The following is a 24,826-nucleotide window of genomic DNA, read 5'->3' on the forward strand; positions in this document are numbered from 1 at the left end:
TAGGTATATCTGTTCTGTTCTTGTGAAAGCCACAGCCGAGTTTAATCCGCGTACGTTCCTTCTGCATTCACGTAAGATGGTGTTTTGCCATTTTGCCACGAGTTCTCCCATTCTTGTCTTATCGTTCTTCTTACCAGGCGTTTCTCTTTCGAGTCTTTATTAGTAAGTTAGTTAGTCGTTAGAGTTGCGTAGCGTTGCTCTCATTTAGATACTCGTGTGATTTTTCGAACTACTTAGCAAAAAGGAAGAAGCAGAGAAACTCGAAGAAAAATTAGTTTGCAGACGATGAATTTTGTTTCGCTGTCTTTTTGACGACTTTTGAAATTTCAGATTTACCACGTTGTCCGATGATAACGTGTCTCTTTCTTTACAATTGTTCCTTGTACTTCTTTTTTTTTTATATGGATTTTAAAATTTGTTACATCGTTATATTTCTTACTTGCAATGTTTCTTAATACCTCGGACTCTGATTTATTTGCTGCAGATCTCTGTTGCTTTCGAAATAAGACGGATCGACATCACGAAACGGATTTGTCCGGATCATTCTAAAATCTACCCACGGAACCTTTTCAATTTTTTCAACGCGGTATATCAAATACGTGGACTGGGTCATCTTTTTCTTCCACCAAGATGTTTTCTTAGTTCCGACCCACTCGTGAGAAGCAAAGTTTGATCTCCAAGACAGATCAACATCTGGTTACCGATAATACGCTTTGCAACGCTATGTTCTACTTAAAAAAAAAAAAAAAAAAAAAAAGAGGAAAAAAGAAATAAGAAAAAACGAAACTGACCATTATAAGACGAATCGAGAAGTTAAATACAATCTCAGAGTAAACTTTCTTCTCGAAACATCTTCATCCAGGAATTGACCCATTTCTATTTGATCCTAATAGTTGCAAGCTAACGATAAAAACACATGGTTGTTGTATTACAGATTGCCCAAAGAATGCAGCAGAGTTAAAATAAATCTTTGTTGAATTCCTTCTAACTCCGATCTTCTTGTAATCGAAACGAAAATTCCCTATCTGTTCGCTCTTCTTCCACAGGATCGTCTTAAAAAGCTTCGTAATGGTGCGTTTACATCGAGCGAATAAACCTTCATTTTGATAAAAATATGCCTTGACGACGAGCGAAGCGGTCGTTTAAGACGAAACGACGAGCAAAACTGTCGTTTAAAATGACCAAACGTGTGGAAACCATCCGCATATTCTTTTGCATGGTTGCCAACTTCATGTCTTTATTTAAGCCAAAAACTATTTTAAAAAGGCCAGACGTATTTAAATATATTTTTCGTAATCAAATTACGAGGAAAGATCGAAAAATCTAGGTTTTCTTCTCCTCGTTGACATTACATTCGTAGATTTTTTTCATCGTTGAAGTCTTCAAGCATTCGTTTGTACACGGTAAATACACACGTCGATACAGTAGAATCTTTATTCTGCCCTAATTCTTCTAATAGCATCGACAAGCTTCGATCGTATTCCGTTTCTTGCTTTTGATTTAACGCAGGATACGAGAGAAAAGATTTTTCTCAATTCAACAGCATCGCTTACTAAGATTATTAGGCAAGTTTAAGGCAAATGTGGTTAGTTTATACGTTGCATCATTGTTGTTTTATATTAAAACGAGTTTGCAGTAACATAGGCTACAGTTCGAGACTATCAGAAGAAAAATATTTAAACTAAGTTGGAAAAAGTCACATTTTCGGGATTCAGCGTATAAGAAGCCACGTTGGTAAACCTGCCAGTCAGTGAACAAATGCTCGTCTACGTTTCCGCCATATTAATTTTACTAGAACGTTAGGGGGAAGAACATTGTCACTCGCTCGGTCTGAAGTAGCGAAACGTGGCATGACAATTTGAGCATTTATTAGGACCAAACTGCTTGAACAAATCCAATCAACTGTTCCCATCGACGTTCAATTCGTCCAACTCGACACTCGTTCGGCCCTTCTTTATTATCTCCGAGGACAGGGAGGCCCGACGAAATTCCCTAGAAAGCCGATCTCACGAATTCTCGAAGTGGCCAGGATTCATGGAAATTCGAGCACGCTCGAGGAATCGAGTTTCGATTGCATCGACGAAATCGTGTTACGTCGGCGGATCGATCGTGGCAACGTGGTCACGTTGTGACACGAATAAACTATCACTGCCGTTTCCAGGGAATCCACCGCTTTCTAGGACAGCGCCTTTGCGGGCGTTACTCGCCAGCAAAACGCATACTTTTTCCACTTGCTTTCATTTCCTTCTGCATTAACGTCTTTATGTCGTTTTAGAATAGAAGATGCTTGTGTTTTCGTTTATGCTGTTGTTCGACAAGCCTTCGAAGCGGGAGAATTTGCAAGGCAAAAATAGAAATTTTCAGGAACAATTTTTTCGCAATCGATATTTATTAATTCGGCGTAATTTCGAATCTGCAGCTCCAATATCGAGAACAAGGCACTTCGTACATGAACAATTAAGAAAGACAACTACGCAACGAAACTGATAGTAAACTTTCTTCCAATTCGATTGAAATACACAGAACGTATATATACGTCGCCTGGATTCTTAATAATAGAAGAAACATTTTTTTCACAATCCAAAAAAAAAAATAAAAAAAAAATAAAAGAAAAGAAACCATGTGATCGAAATACCTAAAGGAGTTCCAAATTTTGTACGAACGAGTTTCTGAACGAGAACGTAAGAAGGTGGAAGAAGGTGAAAAGCCGCGGGCAGCGGACACGAGGCCAGCTTCTTGTAATTAAATTTCTCTCTCCTTCACCTCTCCACCCTTAAAGTCTAAACTAAGTCCGTCTTTTCCCACGGGATTATAACACGTAACGCGACGTGCCAGTGGTTCATTGTGTTCCATCCACGTACGGTGGAATCGTAACGCGGACACGAGAACCTAGTTAAATTGTAATTTTCCCTCTGCTCGTTCCCCCAGCGATTCGCAATTTCGAGCTAAATACGCTCCGCCGTCTAATTTCATTGGTTAAAATAGCTCTGATGTCTTTTATGCGAATTAAAAGGGTAGTATACACTAGCGGGGTTAATGAACCGTCAGATGAACTCCCTCTCTCTTTCTTTCTCTCTGTCTTGCGAGTAGAGCGTGGATATCTATGCAAGCAAATTCATATTTTTATGAATATAACTCGAAACTCATAGACAGAAATAGAAATAGGTTTACCTAACGCTATAAGCTATATTTATAGATCGATTATGGATATTTCGCGATATATGTATCGCTTGATGCAGATATTTATTTGTTTCAATGGGGTAACATAGAAATTGGACTTGTATTTTACGTGAATTAGACACGTAGTTATAACTAAGACACAAAGACGTGGAACAGAAAATTGCAAATGGCCGCAATAGCGTAGAAATAACCCAACTTTGTCTCGCGATATATTTAAACGTAATAAACTTCGAATCATAAATGTCTCATTGTCACAGGGTGGTTGGTAACTGGTGATACGAGCGGAAAGGGGGTGATTCTGTGCGAAAAAAGAAGTCGAAAATATAGAATAAAAAAATTTTTTCTTTTTTTTTTTAATTTTTCCATCGAGACAACGAGCTACAGTGAGATCCGTTATAACGACGCGTGATAAAGTGCACGCGTACCGAGCGAAAATTCAAAGTCGATTTTCTCGAAAACAAAGCCTCAAACGAAAAATTTGTATTCTATATTTTCGACTTCTTTTTTCGCGTAGAATCGCCCCCTTTCTACTTGTATCACCAGTTACCAACCACCCTGTATAACGATTACTATATTTAAATTCTATAGCAAATACTACGCTTTGGATATTTCACACATTATTATGTGTATGCACGTTCTGTGCATTTCTGTACCTTCGAGTTTCTCACAAATGCGTGAAAATTCGCGAACTAGTTAGAACGTGAAGCTTTTGCGACTAATGTGACAAAAATTAATATACAGAATGATTTTTCAAAATTCGTCAAAAATCATTGTGCTATGATAAGATAAATTAATACAATGATTAGTATGCGGTACAATATGTAGGATATATAGTCAGGCAAACGTTTTAGCTAGTTTCGAGAGAGAAAGAGAGAGAGAAGCGATATATCGATTGCAAGACAAGTATTATACTCTTGGAAACTACGGAGAAAATTCGACACCCATAATGCGTGACTTTTGCCATCCCTCGGTCTTGATAGGGTGACTATAGGGGTAACTATAGTCACCCCCATTATATAGTGTAGGCTACACTATTTAGAGAAGTTTTAAATTAGAGACACCGCTTAGAGAAGCTTTAAATTAAAAATCTAGAAAATTTATCAAAAATATGCAAGGTCCACAAAAGATACCAACAATATTTTCCTTATCATATTCTTATCCTTGTTACGATACTCGATTGCATTTGTCGATTGAAATAATGCTATTTCACCGAAAGATAATTCTAAATTAATTTAATATTCTAATTTTTATTTTATGTAAGCACTATTTTCATTTTGTATTACTCCTGTATCGTCTTCTTATCCGAAATTTCTTTTTCAATAATAATTTTCGAATTTAAAATTATCTCTAATTAAAACACACTTCGGTAAGTTCTGAATTAATTGTAAATTAATTCTAAACTCGAAAATTATTGTCAGCGTTACATTAGGATTGATCAAACGATTCCCAAAGTGTATTTTAACTAAAGATAATTCTACATTCGGAAATTATCATTCGAAAAGAAGAAGAAAACGATACGATAACAATGCAAAATCAAAATAATGTTTAAGAAAAGAAAAAAAAAAGAAGAATAGAGAAGGTATTATAAATCACTACGATCCTTGTATACTGTCAAGTTCTTCTATGTATACGTTAATAAATTATTTAGAATTAAAAATTGCATCATTTTTGTACCACTCTGTAGACCTAAGATATTTGATTACAGAAACTGAACGCTATAGCCTGTACGAAATCAATGTCTCCCTCGAGGTTAGTGGGAAACGACCCCCCACCACTTCGACCAATGTCTTTCATGGGAATACTCACTCTCCATACTAAATCTTCAACAGCCATGACTGAACCTTGAACTGAATCTTTTATCGAACTCGAGCTTACCTGTAACAAAAAAAAGAAAAACAATTGCTTGAATATTCATCGAAAACGTAATCGTTGCATAACTAATAATAAGTCAACTAACTGACTATGAAATATCTACGGGATGGGCCACGTTTTATTGCAATTGCAATGATGCATGTGCAATCATTTTGTGGCATTATTTTTCTTAAATGGAAGTACACACTTTTTTTGCATCGAGATACAATGTCGGGAAGAACGATTAGTTACCCGAGATATTTCGACTTTAATCTTCTAGAATTTGTCACGTGCAGCACACAGAAGACGTAAATATGAGAGTATCGCGTTACGTCTTTCCCTGTTTGTCATGTGATACTCTACCCATGAGATCGAAGTTAAAATATCCTCTTAAACTAACCAGTTTCTTTTTTCGTAGAATAACGAGAAGAACCTATCTGTGTAAGAGAGAAAGTAGGCGTTTTTGCATTATGTAAATCACGCAATTGTTGATCGCGCATGCGCCATTGCGGTTCTTAAAAACGCACGGTGCTACGAACGTAGTACCCTTCGAACAATTCGTCCTTCTCCTTCGACATTTTCCCTAACTACACTGGCGGTGGCGCTATAACACCAAAGAATCGCGCGGACCTCTCAGTACACGAGTACACAACATAATATAAATATAGAAGTATATAATATAAAGTAAATATAATATAAAGTAATATAGAAGTAAATAATAGAAAAGTATTCTTCCCAATGTACAACGTTTCGATATCGTTGCTCGGGGCATCGATATCAGTACAACTGGAAGAATCTTTTGAAAATTTGCTCCTATCGAGCAGAAGGTTTGCTCTCCCTCGCGCAAAACGTATTTACAATTGCATGAGTTTCGCGTCACACAACGAAATTATCAGCTGTGCCGCTATCAACCAGGTCTTAGTTTTACAACGGCGTTGACTCAGGCAGCCCGCTGTCCTTTGAAACGTACACTTGTCGAGTCGTGTTCCCACTATCGATGCCAAACGACGACATCTCAACTCCGAGCTTGGTCGACCGTGTGCTCCATCTATGAACTATGAACGCGTAACGCAACGGCCGATTCTAATCGCCGCGAGGTATTAGCTCAAAGGCGCTATTTTTCTCACTGTTATCTTCCGCGCGATTTACAATGGTGTTAGATAAACCCATAAAAGCTAATGCCGATTAGTAGGCGAATCGGCCATAGCCCCGCGCCACTATCCGAGTCTGCTGTGATTAAGTGCAACGAGATAACGCGATTTTCACGAACGTTATCGAAGAAGGAAGAAGAAGCAACAACTGTTGTGGCTCGCTGTACTCGTTACCTGTAGTTGTTGCATTTCCGTTGGAACACGTCCCATTGGAAGCACATGGTAGCGAAAAAGTGACCGACACCCGGAAATCCGTCGATCGAAGGGAAACACGACATGCAAACGACCGAATAGATGAAGGGGAGAGGCGATATCGAAGATGGCGGAGAGAGGGAGAGAGAGAAAAAGAGAAAAGGAGAGGGAGAAAGAGGAAGAGAGAAAGGGAGACGACGAAGCGCGCACCACGACTCTGATCGCGAGAATCTTTCGTAGCTGTGGAGAGCGTCGCGTGGTTGAGAGGAAAAGAAAAAAATAACACGGTGGGGAAAATAAGAAATGCTCCGCCACATTATCTTATCTGCATTATCATACACACTGCGATATGTTGGCCTCGCGAGAGCAACTTTGCCGAGAAAACCGACACTGGCGTTCAGTTCCGCGTTTCATGTGACGAACGTTTCCATGATCCTGAGAATCCATTACTATTAATAGTATTATCGTTAGTAGTATTGTTATCGTTGGTCAGCAATTCGCAGATTTTCATTTCGTTTTTTCTTCTGCGTATATATGGAAAGTTTAAGATCTTGAAAATACGTGGAATACACGTAACGTGCAAAAATGTATAAAGGTACGTGAAGTATAGTGTTTTCGTATAATACTCGGTCGATACATAGCGTTCGGTATGTGTTTAGTGTGGCATTAAATGTGATTTTGACGATCGATTATCATCGGCGAGTGGACTATGGTCTTTCACGGATTTTATGGCGAATGTAAAAATTCAGGGATACGTAGAATACGCGCAACGTGAAAATATACGAGCCGCTGCATATGCAAAAGCGGTGTAAGTCAAAGAGAAATTGATTACCGAGTAATGAGAGATAAAATGAGAATTCTGTAAAGCGTGGAGCGAACGATTCTCAGCGAGAAACTAACCAAGATTTACCTACGCTTACTTTTACTTCTGCACGAAACAGGATGAAGGTCACGCTCTCGTGATGTGGTGTTAAATCAAATGCGCGAAAAATTGATTTACACCGCGTTTACGTTACGCGGCTCGTATCGTAAGGTGGCTAAAGTACGGTACTGTAATATTTATGGACGTACGAAGGTTTCGGCGATCTCGATGATCCACGATTAGCTGGCAACAGCAAAATTACAAATTTACTATAACGATGCAGATATTTCGAGCCAGCTGTAAATGCAAGGAGACACACATTGGTTCGTTTGCGATGGTGAAACGAAAGGAGACAGAAAGAGAGGAAAGATATAATATACGATAGAATTATGGAGGTCAGATTGAAGAAAGAAAAATGAGGGTCAGTGAGGACTTCTGAGAATTCTTCATCTTCTTCTCACGAAATCGTCTTTTCGATAAATCCAAAGCGTGTGGTGAGTGGATTTGTCGTCTTATTGGATTACAATGTTGCATTTAATACGTTGTGTCGTGATCGATAGGCGCCGAATCACGCCCCTAATTGATCCTCCCCCCACAGCTGATATAAATCCTCTAATCAATAAATAACGATTCCTGGAAATTTCGTTGTATTCTCATTGAAATTTTTGAGTCAAAAAGTGATTTTTATTCATAGCCTTTTTATAATATACGTAGCTGCTTTTACTTTTTTTTTTTTTTTTTTGTTGTCGGAATTTCATATTTAATAGTAGCTCGATTTTTACGTTAAAAAAAAGAAAACCATGTGTATTGACTTAGTTTATCACTGAGATCTTGAAAAATTTGTCGTTTCCCAATAACAAATTTTCCAATTTACCATTCTCTCTCTCTCTCTCTTATCGTCTAAGAAAAATCATAGTGATCATCTAAAGCCATAAAAAAGCCCAAACCATCTTTATCGTTCTTCATGTTTCACCATTCCTCTTACTTTCTCCCCAAAAGTATATCATCGAGATTGGATCCGTACGTGCAACGCATTCATTAAAACTTGCTATCGTAATCTACAATGATTGGAAAATTTCGAACAATCGATTACTTGAGTTCAGAATTAAAGGCATGGAACAATTGGTATAAATGGAATTGGTAGACGAAAAATTTGTCTATTGTTTCCTACAAAAAGTTTGCCAATTACCATTCTCAAGAATCACAGTGATCACCGGAAACCGATGAAAAACGCAAAACTATCTATCGTTCTTCATATTTCTCCTAGCTTCTCCGCAAAAGTATTATCTTCAAAATTTCACCTATGCATACGACGATTTTATTAAAACTCAGCATCATTCGTCACGTGCTTTGCGATATTTCAAACATTTAGAATAATAAATTTAAAAGGGCGCTTGAGTATAAAATTAAAAACGCTAAAAAAATTGCTCTGCTAACTTATTTATCATCCTGCCCCCCGACCCGAAAAAAAATGTTTTTTGCCAATTACCACTACGAAGAATTACAACGATCGTGCGAAAGCTACAGAAATCGCCAAACCGTGTCCTCCTAGTTTCTTCTCCGAAAGGACTGTCGTCGAAATTATAGCTATAGGATGACGGAACATTGAAGGGCTGCTGGTGGATGGAAACAAAACCGTAATGGCAGTAAATAATTGTCGAGCAGGCATGTACGACGCGGACCTCAGATAAGTTTGTGCGTTTGACAGGAAACGCGTTATATGGCAGTCTCATGAAAATTATATGTTGCGCCCCAACGGCACTAGGGTGATACGCACGTTATAAAGTCCACCCTCCCTCGTCGATCAATATATACGCCACCCATGGTGTGTTCCTCCGTCTGTCGATTTGTTTCCCATGAGCCTCGTACGACTGCTGCCAGTTCTCTTTTTTTTTTTTTTTTCTTTCGCCCCCTCGACCCGTATAAAACGTGAAATCACCGCGTGCGTTTCGTCGTAACACGCGCCTGAATTATCGTAAAGCGACGTTCATGTGGTATCCTTGATTCGTTTAGCGGGCGATTATTTTCCTGTGAATTTAGAGAAATCGTTGGAATACATTTTCCGAGAGTTTTCTATGTTTCGCTTCTTCCTAGGGGAATTATTCTTAGTGCCTCTAGGGGAATCATCGGGACCGATCGCCGGTGAATTGTTCCTAGTTACATTGGCCGGTTGCCTAGGGAAATTCGGTGACTCGACTGTACATATTCTTTCTATCGAGTTTTTTGGGCTGATAAGCGCCAGCCGGGCGTTATTATTAGATGCAAATTTATACTTTCATCGAGATGAGTTTAAAAAAGGAGAAGGAAGTTCAGATGGAAAATTTGTTTATCCACGAAATATTACAGCAAGTACGATATTTTAGGTATTTTCTATATCTCTGCGCGTTAGCTGCGTCTTGTACATCTTGGCATCTTCTTGTACATCTCGAAATTTTACTTCGATATATGGAAAATAGTTGTATTATAAAGGACGAGACGCCTAAAAACAGGCCAACTAATTTTGCGCCTTCCTATTCGCCGATAACAGCTGAGACGTTCAGGTGGCCTGTTTCAGGCGCCTCGCCCTGTATCTTTCAGAATTATAGTATTTACCCAGAGAAAGAATGGATATTAACCTTTTCAGATTGCCAAGGTTAATAACGAGCGAAATTTATTGCCGTGATAAGAACGATTCTTTCGTTGGATCGTATCGTACGTAGATTGTGAGTTGTAGAAACGGCAAGAATTTTTGAAACAGGCAATGAGAAAATGGACTCACTCGGTCACCACCAGCAGAACTGGTTTCTTCGTCAATTTAGGAATAATAACAAAAATATCTCAAGAATACAAAACGTCTATCTCGTTTGAATCTTGTTCTTACGTTCCATATTTAAAGATAAGATTAAAACTTGTCGTACAATGATACAAAAAGATCTATTTGAATAATCTACACACACACGCGCGCGCGCGCGCGCGCGCACACACACACACACACACACACACACACACACACACACACACAATAATCGTTTGAAAATATGTAGTATCGTACTGTGTATTTTCTTTCGTCATTTTATACGTTCGCGAAACGTAGAAAATTATCTCGCCAGTTCACCTCCAACGAGTACCTCCAGTTTCAACAACGAAATTTGTATTTTTTTCGTGTTGGCGTTTGCAATTAAATCAGAGTTGTTCCGACGCATATCGAAGAGGGACAGACGTAGTTATAAAATAATTTCCGATATTTTCGTTTGGTAGCATCGTAGCTGGCGGCGTTAGCCTGGCCCGAAATTGAAATTTCGTTGGCAACCCTGGCGTCCATTTCGCGTTTCCCTTTTTTCACCGAAACAATCGAATCCTGCGTTAATTGGACCTAGCGGAACTTTGCGTAACGTCTATCTTAATACTACGCTACGAATTTCACCGATCAAAGCTTCCAATCGTACAGTACGTCACGTAAAACCTACCTATGTAATTAAATTTCGAAAAGATTCGAGATACTTAATTCTGTATGTGTGTGTGTGTGTGTGATCGAAATATAGGTCGATTATTATCGGCGATGATTTTAGTTGAATATTCGGTACAACGTAGAAATTGTATTTAAAAAGAAAAAAAAGAGAGGCCAGAATTTACTTAAAATTAATAATTTTGTATAGTTACATGTAATAATTATTAGCATAGAATGTTTAATTTGAGAGGTTCAAAGGAGAAATAGCAAAAAACCGTGGGTAAAATTTGAGGTAGGAAAAAGATAATCCGATTTCCAAATTTGCAAATTTAACATTTATGTTACATAATTATATTATATACAGGGTGGTTGGTAACAGGTGGTAAAAGCGGAAAGGGGGTGATTCTACGCGAAAAAAGAAGTCGAAAATATAGAATACAAATTTTTCGTTTGAGGCTTTGTTTTCGAGAAAATCGACTTTGAATTTTCGCTCGGTACGCGTGCGGTACGTTGTAACGAATCTCACTGTAGATCGTTGTCTCGATGGAAAAATTAAAAAAAAAAAAAAGAATTTTTTATTCTATATTTTTGACTTCTTTTTTCGCGTAGAATCACACCCTTCCCGCTTGTACCACCAGTTACCAACCACCCTGTATATATTATATATAAACATATTATATTACGCTAACACGTTGTTGTTTGGTCACAAATGTTATTTACGATATTTACGATATTTACATTGTATCAGTAGGCGGATTTGTATCCATTTAGCTGAATGTCCGCTGCTTCTCACGCACAAGTATTCCAATTTATGTTTACAACCCTCTGTTTGGACACCCTATTGGAGTTAAATTTCGAAAAACACTAAAACACGTGTTTGTTTGTTTTCAACGAGAAGTTCATGTGTCTAAGTTTAACGAACATACAGATACGATTATCTCTTGGAAGAAGAAAAAACGTACTCTTTTTCACTCCCATAAGGATTGGATTTCGAAAAGTGGTCAAACACATGTTTGTTTATTTCTAACGAGGAGTTCACGTGCCGAATTTCACGTCTCTAACTTCAGTCGGTACAAAGATATGGTTATCTTCTGAAAGAGAGAAACCTACCTTTTCTCACCCCCCCCCCTCTAAGAGTCGAATTTCGAGAAACGTTCGACAACCTGTTTGTTTATTTTTAACGAACAGTTCATATGCCGAGTTTCCAACTTCAGTGAATATAAAAATACGACTGAACTGTTTCAAAAAAATGTTACCCTCTCCTCGTTATCCGTTTGGGGTCCAAACATCCTTACTATGTCATAAAACAAGCATATTGTCCACATTTCAAATTTCTGACTGCAGTTAGCAGTTTGGGCTGGGCGTTGACGAGCAGGTCAGTCGCTTTTGCAATATAAAACGCAATTTTTTTTTATTCTTGATTTCTATTTTATTTCACCCCTTAAATTTCCTGGTATATACAAATAGATTCTATTATCCGATTAATTAATTTCTCAATTTTTGTTGATATGAGAATCTACAGAGAATTAGACGATCGAAAGCAATAACCACGAACGAAAAATTGATATGAAATTTGGAATTTTTATTTAAATTCAATGAAAATTGACTGAGCTAAAATTGACTGAGCTAAAATTGACCGGTAAAAAGAATTTCTTCCTTCTTATTCAGTTTCGAGATTGCTCGCAACGTTGTGTTTTCGCCTTTCGTTTTCAACTTTTTATCCACTCAATTAACTAAACGTTTCGCAGTGACTTTCTGCCTTGCGAACGTTGCGCTTCCTCGATTCCTTTTTCGTGATTAGGTGAACACGGGTAAAGTTTGTGTGACCTACTCCCAGCCTTGCAAGTATCGACCGATGCTTCCTACTCTCTCAATCTCCACAGCTTCTTTCCCCCAAAAATATCATCTCGCACGTTTATCACTGTTATTATAAATTTTGTATTGTTACTATTGAGATATGTGTAATTTTATGTGCTAAACTAGATTAGTAGTAGTGACACATATATATGAGTATGAGTGTGTAGAGTATGTGCGTGCACAACGTCTCGTAAACAGATGAATGCAACTGTTCCGTTGGTAATGTGGTAAAGAAGATGGCGAGACAAAGATAGTGCTGAGACGCGTGCAAATGTATATCCACGAATATCTTGTAAATCACGTATTAAATAAATCTGAAACTATTTTGATATCAATTCTAAGTGTAATCTAATTGTTCCTATACATTTATTTCGATGATTAAGATCCATAATTCTCAACAGTTACACGGTGAGTTCCACGGTGATAGAATTTTACTTTCAACGATCCAAGTGCCTGTAACTATTGCTCGTCAAATCGACTGCAACATAATAGCGTTCTCAGTTACCGTGTCTCTGTAGGTTCTCGTTTCTTATCGCTGTATAGTATTTCCACTGAGATCTCCACGTTGTTCTTCGTTTCCGACAGAGTTTACAACATTCGATCGCGTTAAGGTCGCTGGTTAGATCGATCCTTGCCACGTGTACAAGCAATTCGTCATTAGCTGATTCGTCTAATGCGAAGTACACAAAACGCGTAGTATTTAAATGTCTTATTTTCTTCTCGTCGTACAGCTAAGCTTCGAGAATATGAAACGCGCGATACAACAAAATTAGGAAAAACAATCGATGAAATTTACAGGAAAAATACCTTCGATAATATTAGGTTGGCAACTAAGTGTTTGTGGGTTTTGTCAATATCATGTAATGACAAAATCCGCAATCACTTAGTTGCCAACCCATTAATATTTCCGACGCAGCAAGAGCCTAAGGAGAAAATAATGGCCGGGCAGAACGAAAACTGGGCAGCAACGAATTCGTCTTTTTAAACGAAATTTGTCAACGTGCGACGTTACAGCGAGCGCAATTAGAAGGCGGGCGGTTGTTTCTTTCCAAGCCACTTATTTCGCTGGCAGTCGACAAACGTGACGAGAGAACACACAGCGGAATAAAATGCACGTATCAAGGGGGTGTGCAGTGGAAGCAATGGCGAATAATTCGAGGGGACAGAATCGCAGACGGATAGGGTCGAAAAAGGAGCAGCCAAAAATCAATAGTACCATTCCTGCGACTTGTCCGCGCGTTTCCTGCCATTCCGATGACGAAACAGCCCGGCGGTTCAGTTCCATTTCGAATAATCGTTACGCCAGAACGAAATTAGAATGCGATACGAACCGGTAAATGCGGAAAATGGAACGTTTATATTTGACCCGTGATCCCTTTGCATTTGCATTTTCTCGAAAACTCGTACCCACTGCGATTCTTTCGTTTCGCAGTGTAGACTGAATTTATTATTCTTGTTGATTTGCACGGCGGTACGAAGATTTTCAAGAAAAACGGCTGATAAATGTTTCGATAAAAAAGGACGCTTTTTTTCCGGCAGTTGAAAATCCAGAGCCTAAAAACGATCGAAAGTGTGGACAAGAGAATTAGCGTGTTAAAAATAAATCGGTGTAATAAGTCAGACGAGTATGTAAACAATTTTTTATTTCTCGCGTAGTAACAGTTTCATTGGGATTTTGTTGGTTATTTTCTGGCTGGTTGCAGGAACATTCGATTTTTAGCGAAACAGGTGGTTTCGTTAGCAATGTTTGTATAAACGTTTAAATTGAAAGAAACGATCAATTCAGAGTGAAATAAACGAGATTCTCGTCATTGAGATCTTTTACTATTTTAAATCTGCGATCGCTCGCATTTACTTTAGTCGTCTGGCTACCATTGTTTCATTTGCTGAGTTAGCGTGAATTCATTATTTTTTGCCAATTTAAACGTCGATACGATGATTCTTAAGAAAACGTGTGACAAATGTTGCGACGAAGATCATCCAAAAACTATGATAAAAATAACCAAAAGTTTGAACAAAGGAATTATCACGTAAAGGATGAGAAACAAGTGGATATAATAAATCAAACGAATCGTTGTTTGATTAAAACAATTTTGTATTCTTCATATAGTGTGCAATTGTTTAATCGAGATTTTTGTTTATTTTTATGGTATCTTTTGGACGGTCCAACAAAGGTTTGGTTCTTTGCGAACGACTTTTATTAGTAATTTTTTTAAGAATCTTCGTGTAAACTTTGTATAAATCTTTCAACTAAAAGGTAAAATAAATTCACTCTGGAATACCAATGAAAACCTCCAACGTATAATTCTTCTATTATTTCAGCTCTGGCACGGTTCTCCAATTTTGATATCCCCATCTTCTTTCAACGACCAAGAAGACTCGTAAATAATATTAAAAATGGCTTTATCGCTAAACTGCGGATTTTCACGTACGTGTACTACGTATTTATAGAAAATTTGAAGGTGTAACGTTCCACGAAATGCACACACGATTCCAATAAAGTACAGTGCTTTCTACACTGCTCGGTAGGTAAAACAGTTTTCCGCCGAGGTTTTACCTTCTTAGTTACGCTCTCAAAAATATTATATACACATCGTCGCAATGATTATCACAAGATCGAAACCCTAAATTCACGTGTGTCAGGAAGAAGAACTGTTTCTTTCTTTCTTCTTTCTTTCTTTCTTTTTTCTTCTGTTTTAAAGTTAAACATTTCGATAACATAAAACTATTAGAAAAAGACAACGACTGTTAAGCGTCTGTTACTAATTTTAATTATTCCTTTAATAATTTCAAGCATCTAGAACCACGACATTCTATTTTTACTGTTTCCACAGGTGAACTGCAACGAGGTACAAAGACAGTTTGATTGTCTGAGAGTTTTTATTCGCGTCGAGGGAGTTGCAAAACTCCGTGGAACGCTGCTGAATGAGCCCACGCGCATTCCCTGACTGTCGTACGCGGTCCAAGATATTGACATTGGCCCTTTTCCACCAGATCCGATCGTTTTATTATGCAGCCAGCGGAACTCGGTTTCGAGGATTGGCACAGTTTCAAGTGCACCAAGCTACTCAGACGTTTCACGACCCAGTGCTAGCCTCCGTCGGTTTATACACGTCCTAAAACATTTATATCACGGTCGATATTTCACGGTAAATTGGAAGAAACGATCTCGAATAACGTTATATCCAAGCAGACGAAAAATCGAGTGGCCATTCGTTTCAGAAAACAGTTGATATTAGATCGTCGAGATTATGCGAGTATTCGATAAAAATAATGAAATTATCTTTACTTTGGATCGTATTTGAATAATTCGAGTGTTCGATAAAAATAATGGAGAAATTTTTCATGCACGTCTGAGACGAGAAATATCGTTTTACAATATGTTTCTAAGAAGAAAATATTTCTGTCGGACATTTGCTGCTATACATCGATACACCTTCAGGTTTCTCGTCAAAAAATCGAACTTCAGAAAAGATTCTTTTCCACGTTACACGTGACCCTTAAAACAATAGAACTGTGTACCGAGAAGATTTTCATTGGACAATGAACGAGGCAGATACTCGACTAATTCCATTTAACCGAAGCATCCTGTACATTCTACAGAAATTTGCATACACGCGACCTATAATCTATAATCCATAAGCTAACGTGAATTAAATTACCTACATACAGGGTGTTCACGTTCAGAAGCGAAGAAAAACGTAACGCGATATTCTTGTATTTGTTTCTCGCTTGTCTTGAACCTAAGAAATTCTACGAAATTAAAGTTACGATATCTTTGAGTCTTTCATGCTTTGCTGCCTTCGTTCGAGCGAACACAAAGAGATTGTCGTATGGCGATCGTATGGCAGAAAATTACAAGCTGAACATTTTTCGAAAATATGTCTCTTTGCAGCTTCGCCCCCGAAATTTAAATCAAAAAAGCAAATAAAAAGAAGTGAAAAATACGCAGAAGGTGGAACTGCTCGATTTTCGAGCCCAAGCGTCACCCTAATACGGCAACTAAGTGATTGTCATTACCACCTAATGACAAAATCCGCAATCACTTAGTTGCCAGCCTAATATAAAAAGGATGCGAAACAAGGCAGTCAGACGCTAATTTGTAGGGTGAGGCGCTGGAGCGTAGCAGAGGCAAATACATTTTGGATGGCGGAGAAACAGAGTAGGTGTATTTTTGTACGCGAAGAGGAATCGGAAACGCTGAAACGTTTGATAGAGGAGGAAACGAGGATAGAAGCGTAACGCACGCGTTAGAGAAAATTGTACGAGATCGAGATGGAAAAAAGACAGAATGATAGAATTGTTGAGGAAATTAGAAAGAAACGAGTGTATATAAGGAAGGATAGGGGAAAAGGAAGAGCAGACGTGCGAATGCCAAAGAGAGAATGTGCGACAAACACGCGAGATTCAATTTAAGTAATTAACCGAGAGTAAATAGAATGTAACTAAGAGTAAGTTTAAGTATTAGATTGTCTCAAAAGTTTCTTTCGTTTTTGTCCGAGTAGGACAAAATGGATCACACGTAATTCGATAAAAAAATATAAAACAAAACATATTATGCGTCCATTATTTCCTTATAAGACGAAAGAAATTTTTGGGACAACCTAATATTATATTAACAATAATCTAGTGTGTATTGAGGTTGAAAGAGCGCGCGAATAAGAAATCTACGTGAATCTCATTTTGCAGCCAGAAGGCAAAAATAAATAAATATATACAGGGTGGTTGGTAACTGGTGGTACAAGCGGAAAGGGGGCGATTCTGCGCGAAAAAAGAAGTCGAAAATATAGAATAAAAATTTAAAAATTTAAAAAGATAACGTCAATCGAGACAACGATCTACAGTGAGATCCGTTATAACGAGACGCGATAAAGTGCACGCGTACCGAGCGAAAATTCAAAGTCGATTTTCTCGAAAACAGAGCCTCAAACGAAAAATTTGTATTCTATATTTTCGACTTCTTTTTTCGCGTATAATCACCCCCTTTCCGCTTGTACCACCAGTTTCCAACCACCCTGTATATATTTGTATAATAATAATTATTATGTATATTTGTAGGTAATTATTATTATATTATTATATACATAATTATTATTATATATGGCATCAAAAAACGAAAAAGACGAAAACACACCTTTCTCTCGAGTCACCCGTTACACACACGTCTTAGAAGACCAGCTCGCATAAAATGAAGCTGGCGTGTAGGTGTTTATCGATGCCCACGCGAGCGTTTATCAATCGTCTGGTATCCTGATATTTCACCTTCAACTATTATTCTTCATCGCCATTTAAACGATCATGCCTCATCATCGTCGTTATCTTCATCAATCACAAACTCACGTGTACAGCGACTCACGAAATTATACAGACACCGGCAAGAAACTTTTTCATCAATGCATTACACGCGTTATATAAAACATTTTGATATTTCGTTAACACTATAACGAGATTTCCATGTTATGATTATAACAACATACCATGAAACATGAAATTAATCCGAGGATTTACGTACAAGTTATCGCTGCCGTTTATCGCTGGCATACGCTTCGCAGAAATTGCTGAATTAGCAAATTAGGAAATTAGGAAATTATTATGTACGTATGTATGTTGAACAAGGTGCACAAAAACGTATACTTAGTTTCACGATCAATTTAGAAGGCAGCTTTGGCTACGAGCAATTGATTATTGAATTTTTCAGCTGTTTATTATTAGACCGCGGATTTGTACGCGTTTATGGGAAATTTAAAGGTACACGCACTGTACGTGAAAGTATACAGAATATCAAAAATAGCGTGTTCGTTGTAATGTTTGCTCGATGACACAGATCTGCGTCTAAATTTCATTTCTGTAGGTACAGTGGCGGATAAGACAAAATTTAAAATTCATATCTATCTCCAACAACATAATTAATTAATTAATAATTAATAACTATAACCAATTCTAATTTTAAATTAATAGCGACTCTAGAGCATGGAACATTTTTACATCTAGCCATAATTTAATTATCCTTGTCAAAGTGTAACTCGTTGCTCGGAAATCGTGGCGTCTCAGTAATCTAATTGTTCTTGTCAACTACCACTCAACCTCCTGAAATTACAGTGTTTCGATAATTTAATTTTATTACGGAATCGTTTTCGAAAATTACAACGTTGCGATAGTTTAATTGGCCGCGTCAATTATGACACATTTTCTAAAATTACAGCATTCCAACGATATAATTGTTCTCTACATTCTTCTGTAATTGCAACGTCTCGATAATTTAACCGTTCTTGTCAATTACAACTCATCTTCTAAGATTACAGTGTTTCGGTAATTTAATTCTCGTCCACTACAACTAGTTCTTCTACAATTGCAGTGTTTCAGCAATCTCGTTATCCCTGTCAATTGCAGCTCGTCTTCCTAAAATTCTACTCTTTTTCCGTCTCGTTATCCCTTCAACTTCCTTCTGTCTTCCACTGTACCTTCGTGAAACTACGAGAAACGTATGGAAACCAACGATCCCAATATTTGTTACCTAACTCGACCTGGTACTGTCTGTGTATCGAAAGATTCGCGATACGCGCACACGCACAAAGATCCACGCGAATACGCGTGAGCTGAATGAAAAGCCACGCGAAAGGTGTGTTCGATTGTATCCGAGGAACGACCTTGAGCAACGATACTACGCGGAGGAGTATTCCTTTTTAACTAAGGGCAACGTGTAGCCTGTCCGTGATCGCACGTGCGACCGCTATCGATTACGCGAGAGGCCGCCCCGAGAGCTTCGGGGGTTGGGTCGGGGGTGAGTTTTATTGGTAGCCCTCGTCAACCCTCTTTTCTCGGACTTGCCACCACGAAAATAGCACGGTGCACGCCATGAAAATAGTAACATGGGAAAATACCGATTCCAGCGTCGTCAGTGACGGAGCAACCCTTCGATTTCGTTTCCCTTTCAACCCTTTGCTGAGTGGCGAAAGCATGGAAGAAATATGAAACTTATAAATTGTATGAAATTGGCAAACTTTTCTTCTTTCTATGCCGTGTTTCCCTTTTCTTTCGTGGCAGGAATTTGGTTTGCTTTGGTTCGGTTACATTGAAGTTTAAAATTCGTATTTGTTTGTAACGACTACGCTATATTAATAGTAACTTAGGTATACCGAATATTTTTTAATTACATTGATGACAGTCATCTGACAGTATATCTGGTTATGATTTATTTATTTTTATCAGTTATAACTCATTCTCTAAAATTATAGCGCGTCAATAATTTCAAAGTGCTCTTGTCAATTACAATTTATTTTTTATTAAATTTCAGTGCTTTTTGTTATATCATCGACTGCTCGTCCTTTGTGCTTCCTTTTGTCTTCCATTGTACATCTGGTGATTTATGAAAAAAGCGTGTATGTAATTTTTGTGTTTCCAGAACCACCTTCCTTTTTCTAATTTTATTTTTCTTACTGTTTTATGGGAGGTTTCCTTGCAGTGTTCAGGAGCTGCAAATGTCCATTTACAAATTTCTTTCAATTTGATTATTCACAAAAAGGGAGCCACCTCAATTTCGATGATCTATCGATATATTCTCAACGTCATCAGCCTGAGTAGTATCGCGAAGGCTTTATACTTGAGTATCTTGTTAACAAAAATAGTTTACGCGAAAGCGCATAATCCGCCGGATATTTACATTTAATAGAGTGTAAGTAATGCAGATCTTTTTTTTTTCTTTTGACGTAACCCAGGTAACCCAGATCTAATCCAATCGCATTTTTGATTAACTTAAAATTAGATCTGGATTAGGTCAGATTAGATCTGAGTTGTCAGGCGATTGCCTGCTCGTACCCCCACTACCACTCTACCCCCCTACGCTGCTTCTGTCACGTGGCATGAATTTCGTTTTACGGCTCTCCGCGTCGCGTCTACAGCGGCAACGTTATTTGCCCCCTCCACCTCCATTTGTCTACAGCGTAGACGCGATGAGGATAGTAGAGTGGTAGTGGGGGTAATGCGACGTCGCGGATTCTCTACACCTGGCAGCGCTAGCTTCAATTTTTCTGGGGGTAGAGGTGCAGGAGTGTCGTCGCGCCCACGCTTTTACTTATCGATACCACTGATGTATCAAAATGAAGAATAATTTTACTACTTTTACTTAAATTTACTACTTTTCGTAGTAATTTTAAAATAAATGATAACCCTTTTTGTGAATATTTATCTTTCTTTCTTTCTTTATTTTGCTTTCCGTCTGTGTTCGATTGGTTTCTTTGGTGCGCAAGAATGTTAAGAATTGAAAGAGTTGCAAATGTTTCTTTGGCTATCTGGTCTTTTAAACTGCAGTGTAACTTTAGGGTTTCTATATTTTTCGAGCTTCAGATTTTCTGCGACCTTCGTAAAATCGTCCAATTATTTAGTTTCTCCATTCGAGATTGCAATTTCTAGATTTCTTTCTTCTACATCTTTCCTGTACTTCTGTATTTTATTCTTTGGTTCCTGATCGTAATATTTAGGAAATTTTCGTAGCGATAACGCGAGAGAATGTCAAATTTCTGCGGAACAGCATTCTGCACTTTGTCATAGAGAAGATCGGGCGATCGTGTCCACGCAGTTCGACAAAAGACGATGACCATCCTCCGCTTGCCTCTCAACCTTCCAAATTTCGATACTGCTGCGACTAAAATAAATTGAAACATCGCGAGAGATCGTTGTGCCACAACATAGAACAAGTTCATAAGAATCGATTAAATGAACCCACGTAAATGTCCAAGGATTTCTCGGTTCCTTAACCTATCACATATATCTTACATCCTACACGTGGTAAATAGAAGCAGTGTGGCATTAAATGACTTTACTTAAATCGCAATTAACATCTCATTAGAACGAACTTCGTATTATACGATGAGACGAAGAGTTTCGTAATCAAGTTCATTTTACGTAGAGAGATTGTACGTATGCACATTCCTGCACGCAGAAACGATAAATTTAAAGAAATATCTATACAGTTTCACACTTCGATATGACGAAACTGTCACATTTCCTATGTACGATATTCTACGACAGATCCGACAAAGGATAAAAATCGCTGTGAGTTTTTCTAATTTTCTAACGAATTTACGCTGACTGCAAAAAGTATCTGTACGCTCAATGTTGCATGTACGTGTTAGTTAAATCGATCCAACCATAACGAATAACGCAGAAAATGCATTTGAGTCCATAATTGAAGACTTCTTGCAGCTAAGTGCTGTAAATGTGAAAATGAAAAAATTTTCTTTTATTTATCGTGCAATGTCCCACGTGCCAATGGCAATACCGTGGCACGGAATTTAAGAACAACTTCCATTTGTAATTACCGATAATGTTTAAAGTTGATATATCACAGATACGTCCAACATGGTCTTTGTACCTAACGGCGTAAGCGCCATTACGCGATAGACGTGTTCGAAATAGATGGATGCTAAATATCACTAATTTTATAATTTCATAATTATAAAATTATAATTTGGATTGGTTTCATTGGTGCGAAAAACTGTTAAGAATTGAAAGAGTTGCGAATGTCTCTTTGACTATCTAGTCTTTTAAACTGCAGTGTAACTTTAGAGTTTCTATACCTTCCAAGCTTCACATTTTTCAGATTTTCTTTGTAATTTTATAACAATTCTTACTTGCAACGTTGTAAGATATACTTTCGTAACAAAGATAAGAGGAACATCTGGAAAAAAATATATTCTTCGCTTTTATACAAGTTATTTAGGGAGAAACAGGGTTGGTCTTGTAACTTACAGCGCTCGCAAATTTAAATGTACGGCGTTTTCTCTGTGACTATCAAGTGACACGTACAGACCTTATTTTCTACAAATACGTTCCCTTCTCTGACGAATTTCGACTATACTAATGCAAAAAAATAGAAGACACCGTGATGCATTTGGAGTATTCTAATGAAAGTACAATAATATCAAAAAAAAAAAAAAATATACAAAAATGTATAATATATACATACGAATGAAAATTCGAAATGAAATTTCGAAAGCAATTTTCAAACAGAAAAGTTCTTTCTGTCTACCAAGAAAATGTAATGTTCGTCACGTACAGCGTTACACGCGAGAAATCCCCATTCATTCACAGCGCTGTATTTGGAATATGGAAAATTTGCATATGGAATTTGTATATAGAAAATCAGTACAGAATTATCGTCCATTGCTACGTTACCCAAAAAATGTGACGTTTTTGGCCAATTTATCTACTTTTTCGTTCCCTTGCAGGTCGATACACCATGACACCGTTGTTTCTGCTTTTCTCTTTGACATCGCGCATCACCGCTCATCAGATGGTACAAAAAAAGAAGATAGTCGTGGAGCATCGTTCACGTTCGAAGCAGCCACTGCCATTTCTACCATACGATCCCGTTTATTTTTTCCGCTGATTGTACTTGCGCGCGACATCGAAAAACAATTTTCCCAATTCAACGGGCACATCCACCGACAGGTGCGCGACATTCTAGTTAAATCAAGTCAGAGAAACGTGGAAGGAAAAGTTATTTCGCCGAAGAGGCGGACGTGTTCGTTCGAGCGAAATGGTGGGTGATGTGGGCCAACCCACGTAAAGTCGCCTTGTTCGGTCATTCCGTGGCCGCAAGGCTGCGCCACGCCACACGCGTGTTCTCTAAACACGCGTGTGGTAGCCGACCATGTAAAAACAGGCTCCACTGTTGCCCGTTATTTCTGCCGCTTTGTAAAACCAGCGCGGTAAGAGCTCTGTCGACCAACTGTGGCTTTTCTATCTTTTATTGTTGTTATTATGTCAGATGATGGTACGAGGATTATGGTTTGCGAGAGTGAAGCTCTTGGATACGGATTCAGCGTGTGAAAAAGACAATAGAAGAGATGATTCTTTATCTATAGGTGGCAAATCGTTGACACACACGTACACACACAAAGCATTGCAAATCGATTGGAAACTTTTTAATGCAACGTTTTGTATAATATACAGGGTGTCAGAGAATTGTCAAGTTCCGTAAATAATAGGTGATACTATTTGGTGCTATATACAGCGAGGAACGTAACTTTCGCCACGTGGGCTTGAGGATAGAAGAAGTTTTTAAAAGTTGGATCAAACGAATTGAATTTTGCTTTTTTTTTTTTTTTTTTTTTTTTTTTTTTTGGAAGTTAGAAGTATTTAGTTTAGCAGACGACGTATTGGAAATAACGTTGGGAAAATTGCAGTTGGTCGGAGCGGCGAGGAAATATCGACAAAGTTTACTTTTTGCGACTTTTTTATGTGGATTTTTAACGAAAATTTAAGAAGTACACTTTGTAGATTTATTCGATGAAATTTTCGATGAAAATCGAGTTTATTTTGGGAATAAATTCAATTATATGCAATAAGAGTTAATAACAAATCTACTACAAATTTGATCTGGAAAATCGAGAATCGATTTTCTAAGTAGTAAATGACCGTTCTTCTCTCGTGATCTAATCTACTCGATAAAATAGCTGCCGGTAAAATAAAGCAAAAGTAAAAGTGTCGATTGGTGGGTAGTTTGAATTCTATAGAATTTACGTATATATATACATATATATATATTCCAACAGAACAAATACAACAAATGCAACAAATATAACAGATACAACAAGTACAACAGATACGACAAATACAACAGATACGACAAATACAACAGATACGACAAATACAACAGATACGACAAATACAACAGATACGACAAATACAACAGATACGACAAATACAACAGATACGACAAATACAACAGATACGACAAATACAACAGATACAACAGATACAGCAGATACAACAGATACAGCAGATACAGCAGATACAGCAGATACAGCAGATACAGCAGATACAGCAGATACAACAGATACAGCAGATACAACAGATACAGCAGATACAACAGATACAGCAGATACAGCAGATACAACAGATACAGCAGATACAGCAGATACAACAGATACAACAGATACAACAGATACAGCAGATACAACAGATACAGCAGATACAACAGATACAGCAGATACAACAGATACAGCAGATACAACAGATACAGCAGATACAACAGATACAGCAGATACAACAGATACAGCAGATACAACAGATACAGCAGATACAACAGATACAGCAGATACAACAGATACAACAAATACAACAGATACAACAGATACAACAAATATGAAAAACACAACAAACACAACAAATTCAACAAACGAACCATACATGATTAAATAAAATAGCACGAAACAAGAAATGTCGTGCATTTATCGTTTGCTGATAAAACGAAAGAAACTTTTGGCACGACCTAATGGAACAAAATTTGTTCATATGACGTTT

General features: G+C 37.8%; 1 protein-coding gene across 4 annotated transcripts in view; it reads right to left on the reverse strand.

Annotated features, from left to right (window-relative positions):
- Positions 1–24,826, reverse strand: part of siz (Brefeldin-resistant Arf-GEF family protein schizo) — a 144,975-nt gene that overhangs the window by 79,242 nt on the left and 40,907 nt on the right. For 2 of the 4 annotated variants that reach the window (XM_069128958.1, XM_069128960.1), the window contains exon 1: positions 6,357–6,488. The exons of 1 other annotated variant lie outside the window; for it this stretch is intronic. In XM_069128958.1, the coding sequence (XP_068985059.1) occupies positions 6,357–6,460 (104 nt within the window). In that variant the 5' untranslated portion in view covers positions 6,461–6,488. Of the gene's footprint in view, positions 1–6,356; positions 6,489–24,826 lie in introns of those variants that run through there. One more of the 4 variants, XM_069128957.1, reaches the window with a different exon arrangement.

This window comes from Bombus flavifrons, chromosome 15 (assembly GCF_040668555.2).
Source record: "Bombus flavifrons isolate JBK064 chromosome 15, iyBomFlav1_principal, whole genome shotgun sequence".
Classification (NCBI taxonomy): Eukaryota; Metazoa; Arthropoda; class Insecta; order Hymenoptera; family Apidae; genus Bombus; species Bombus flavifrons.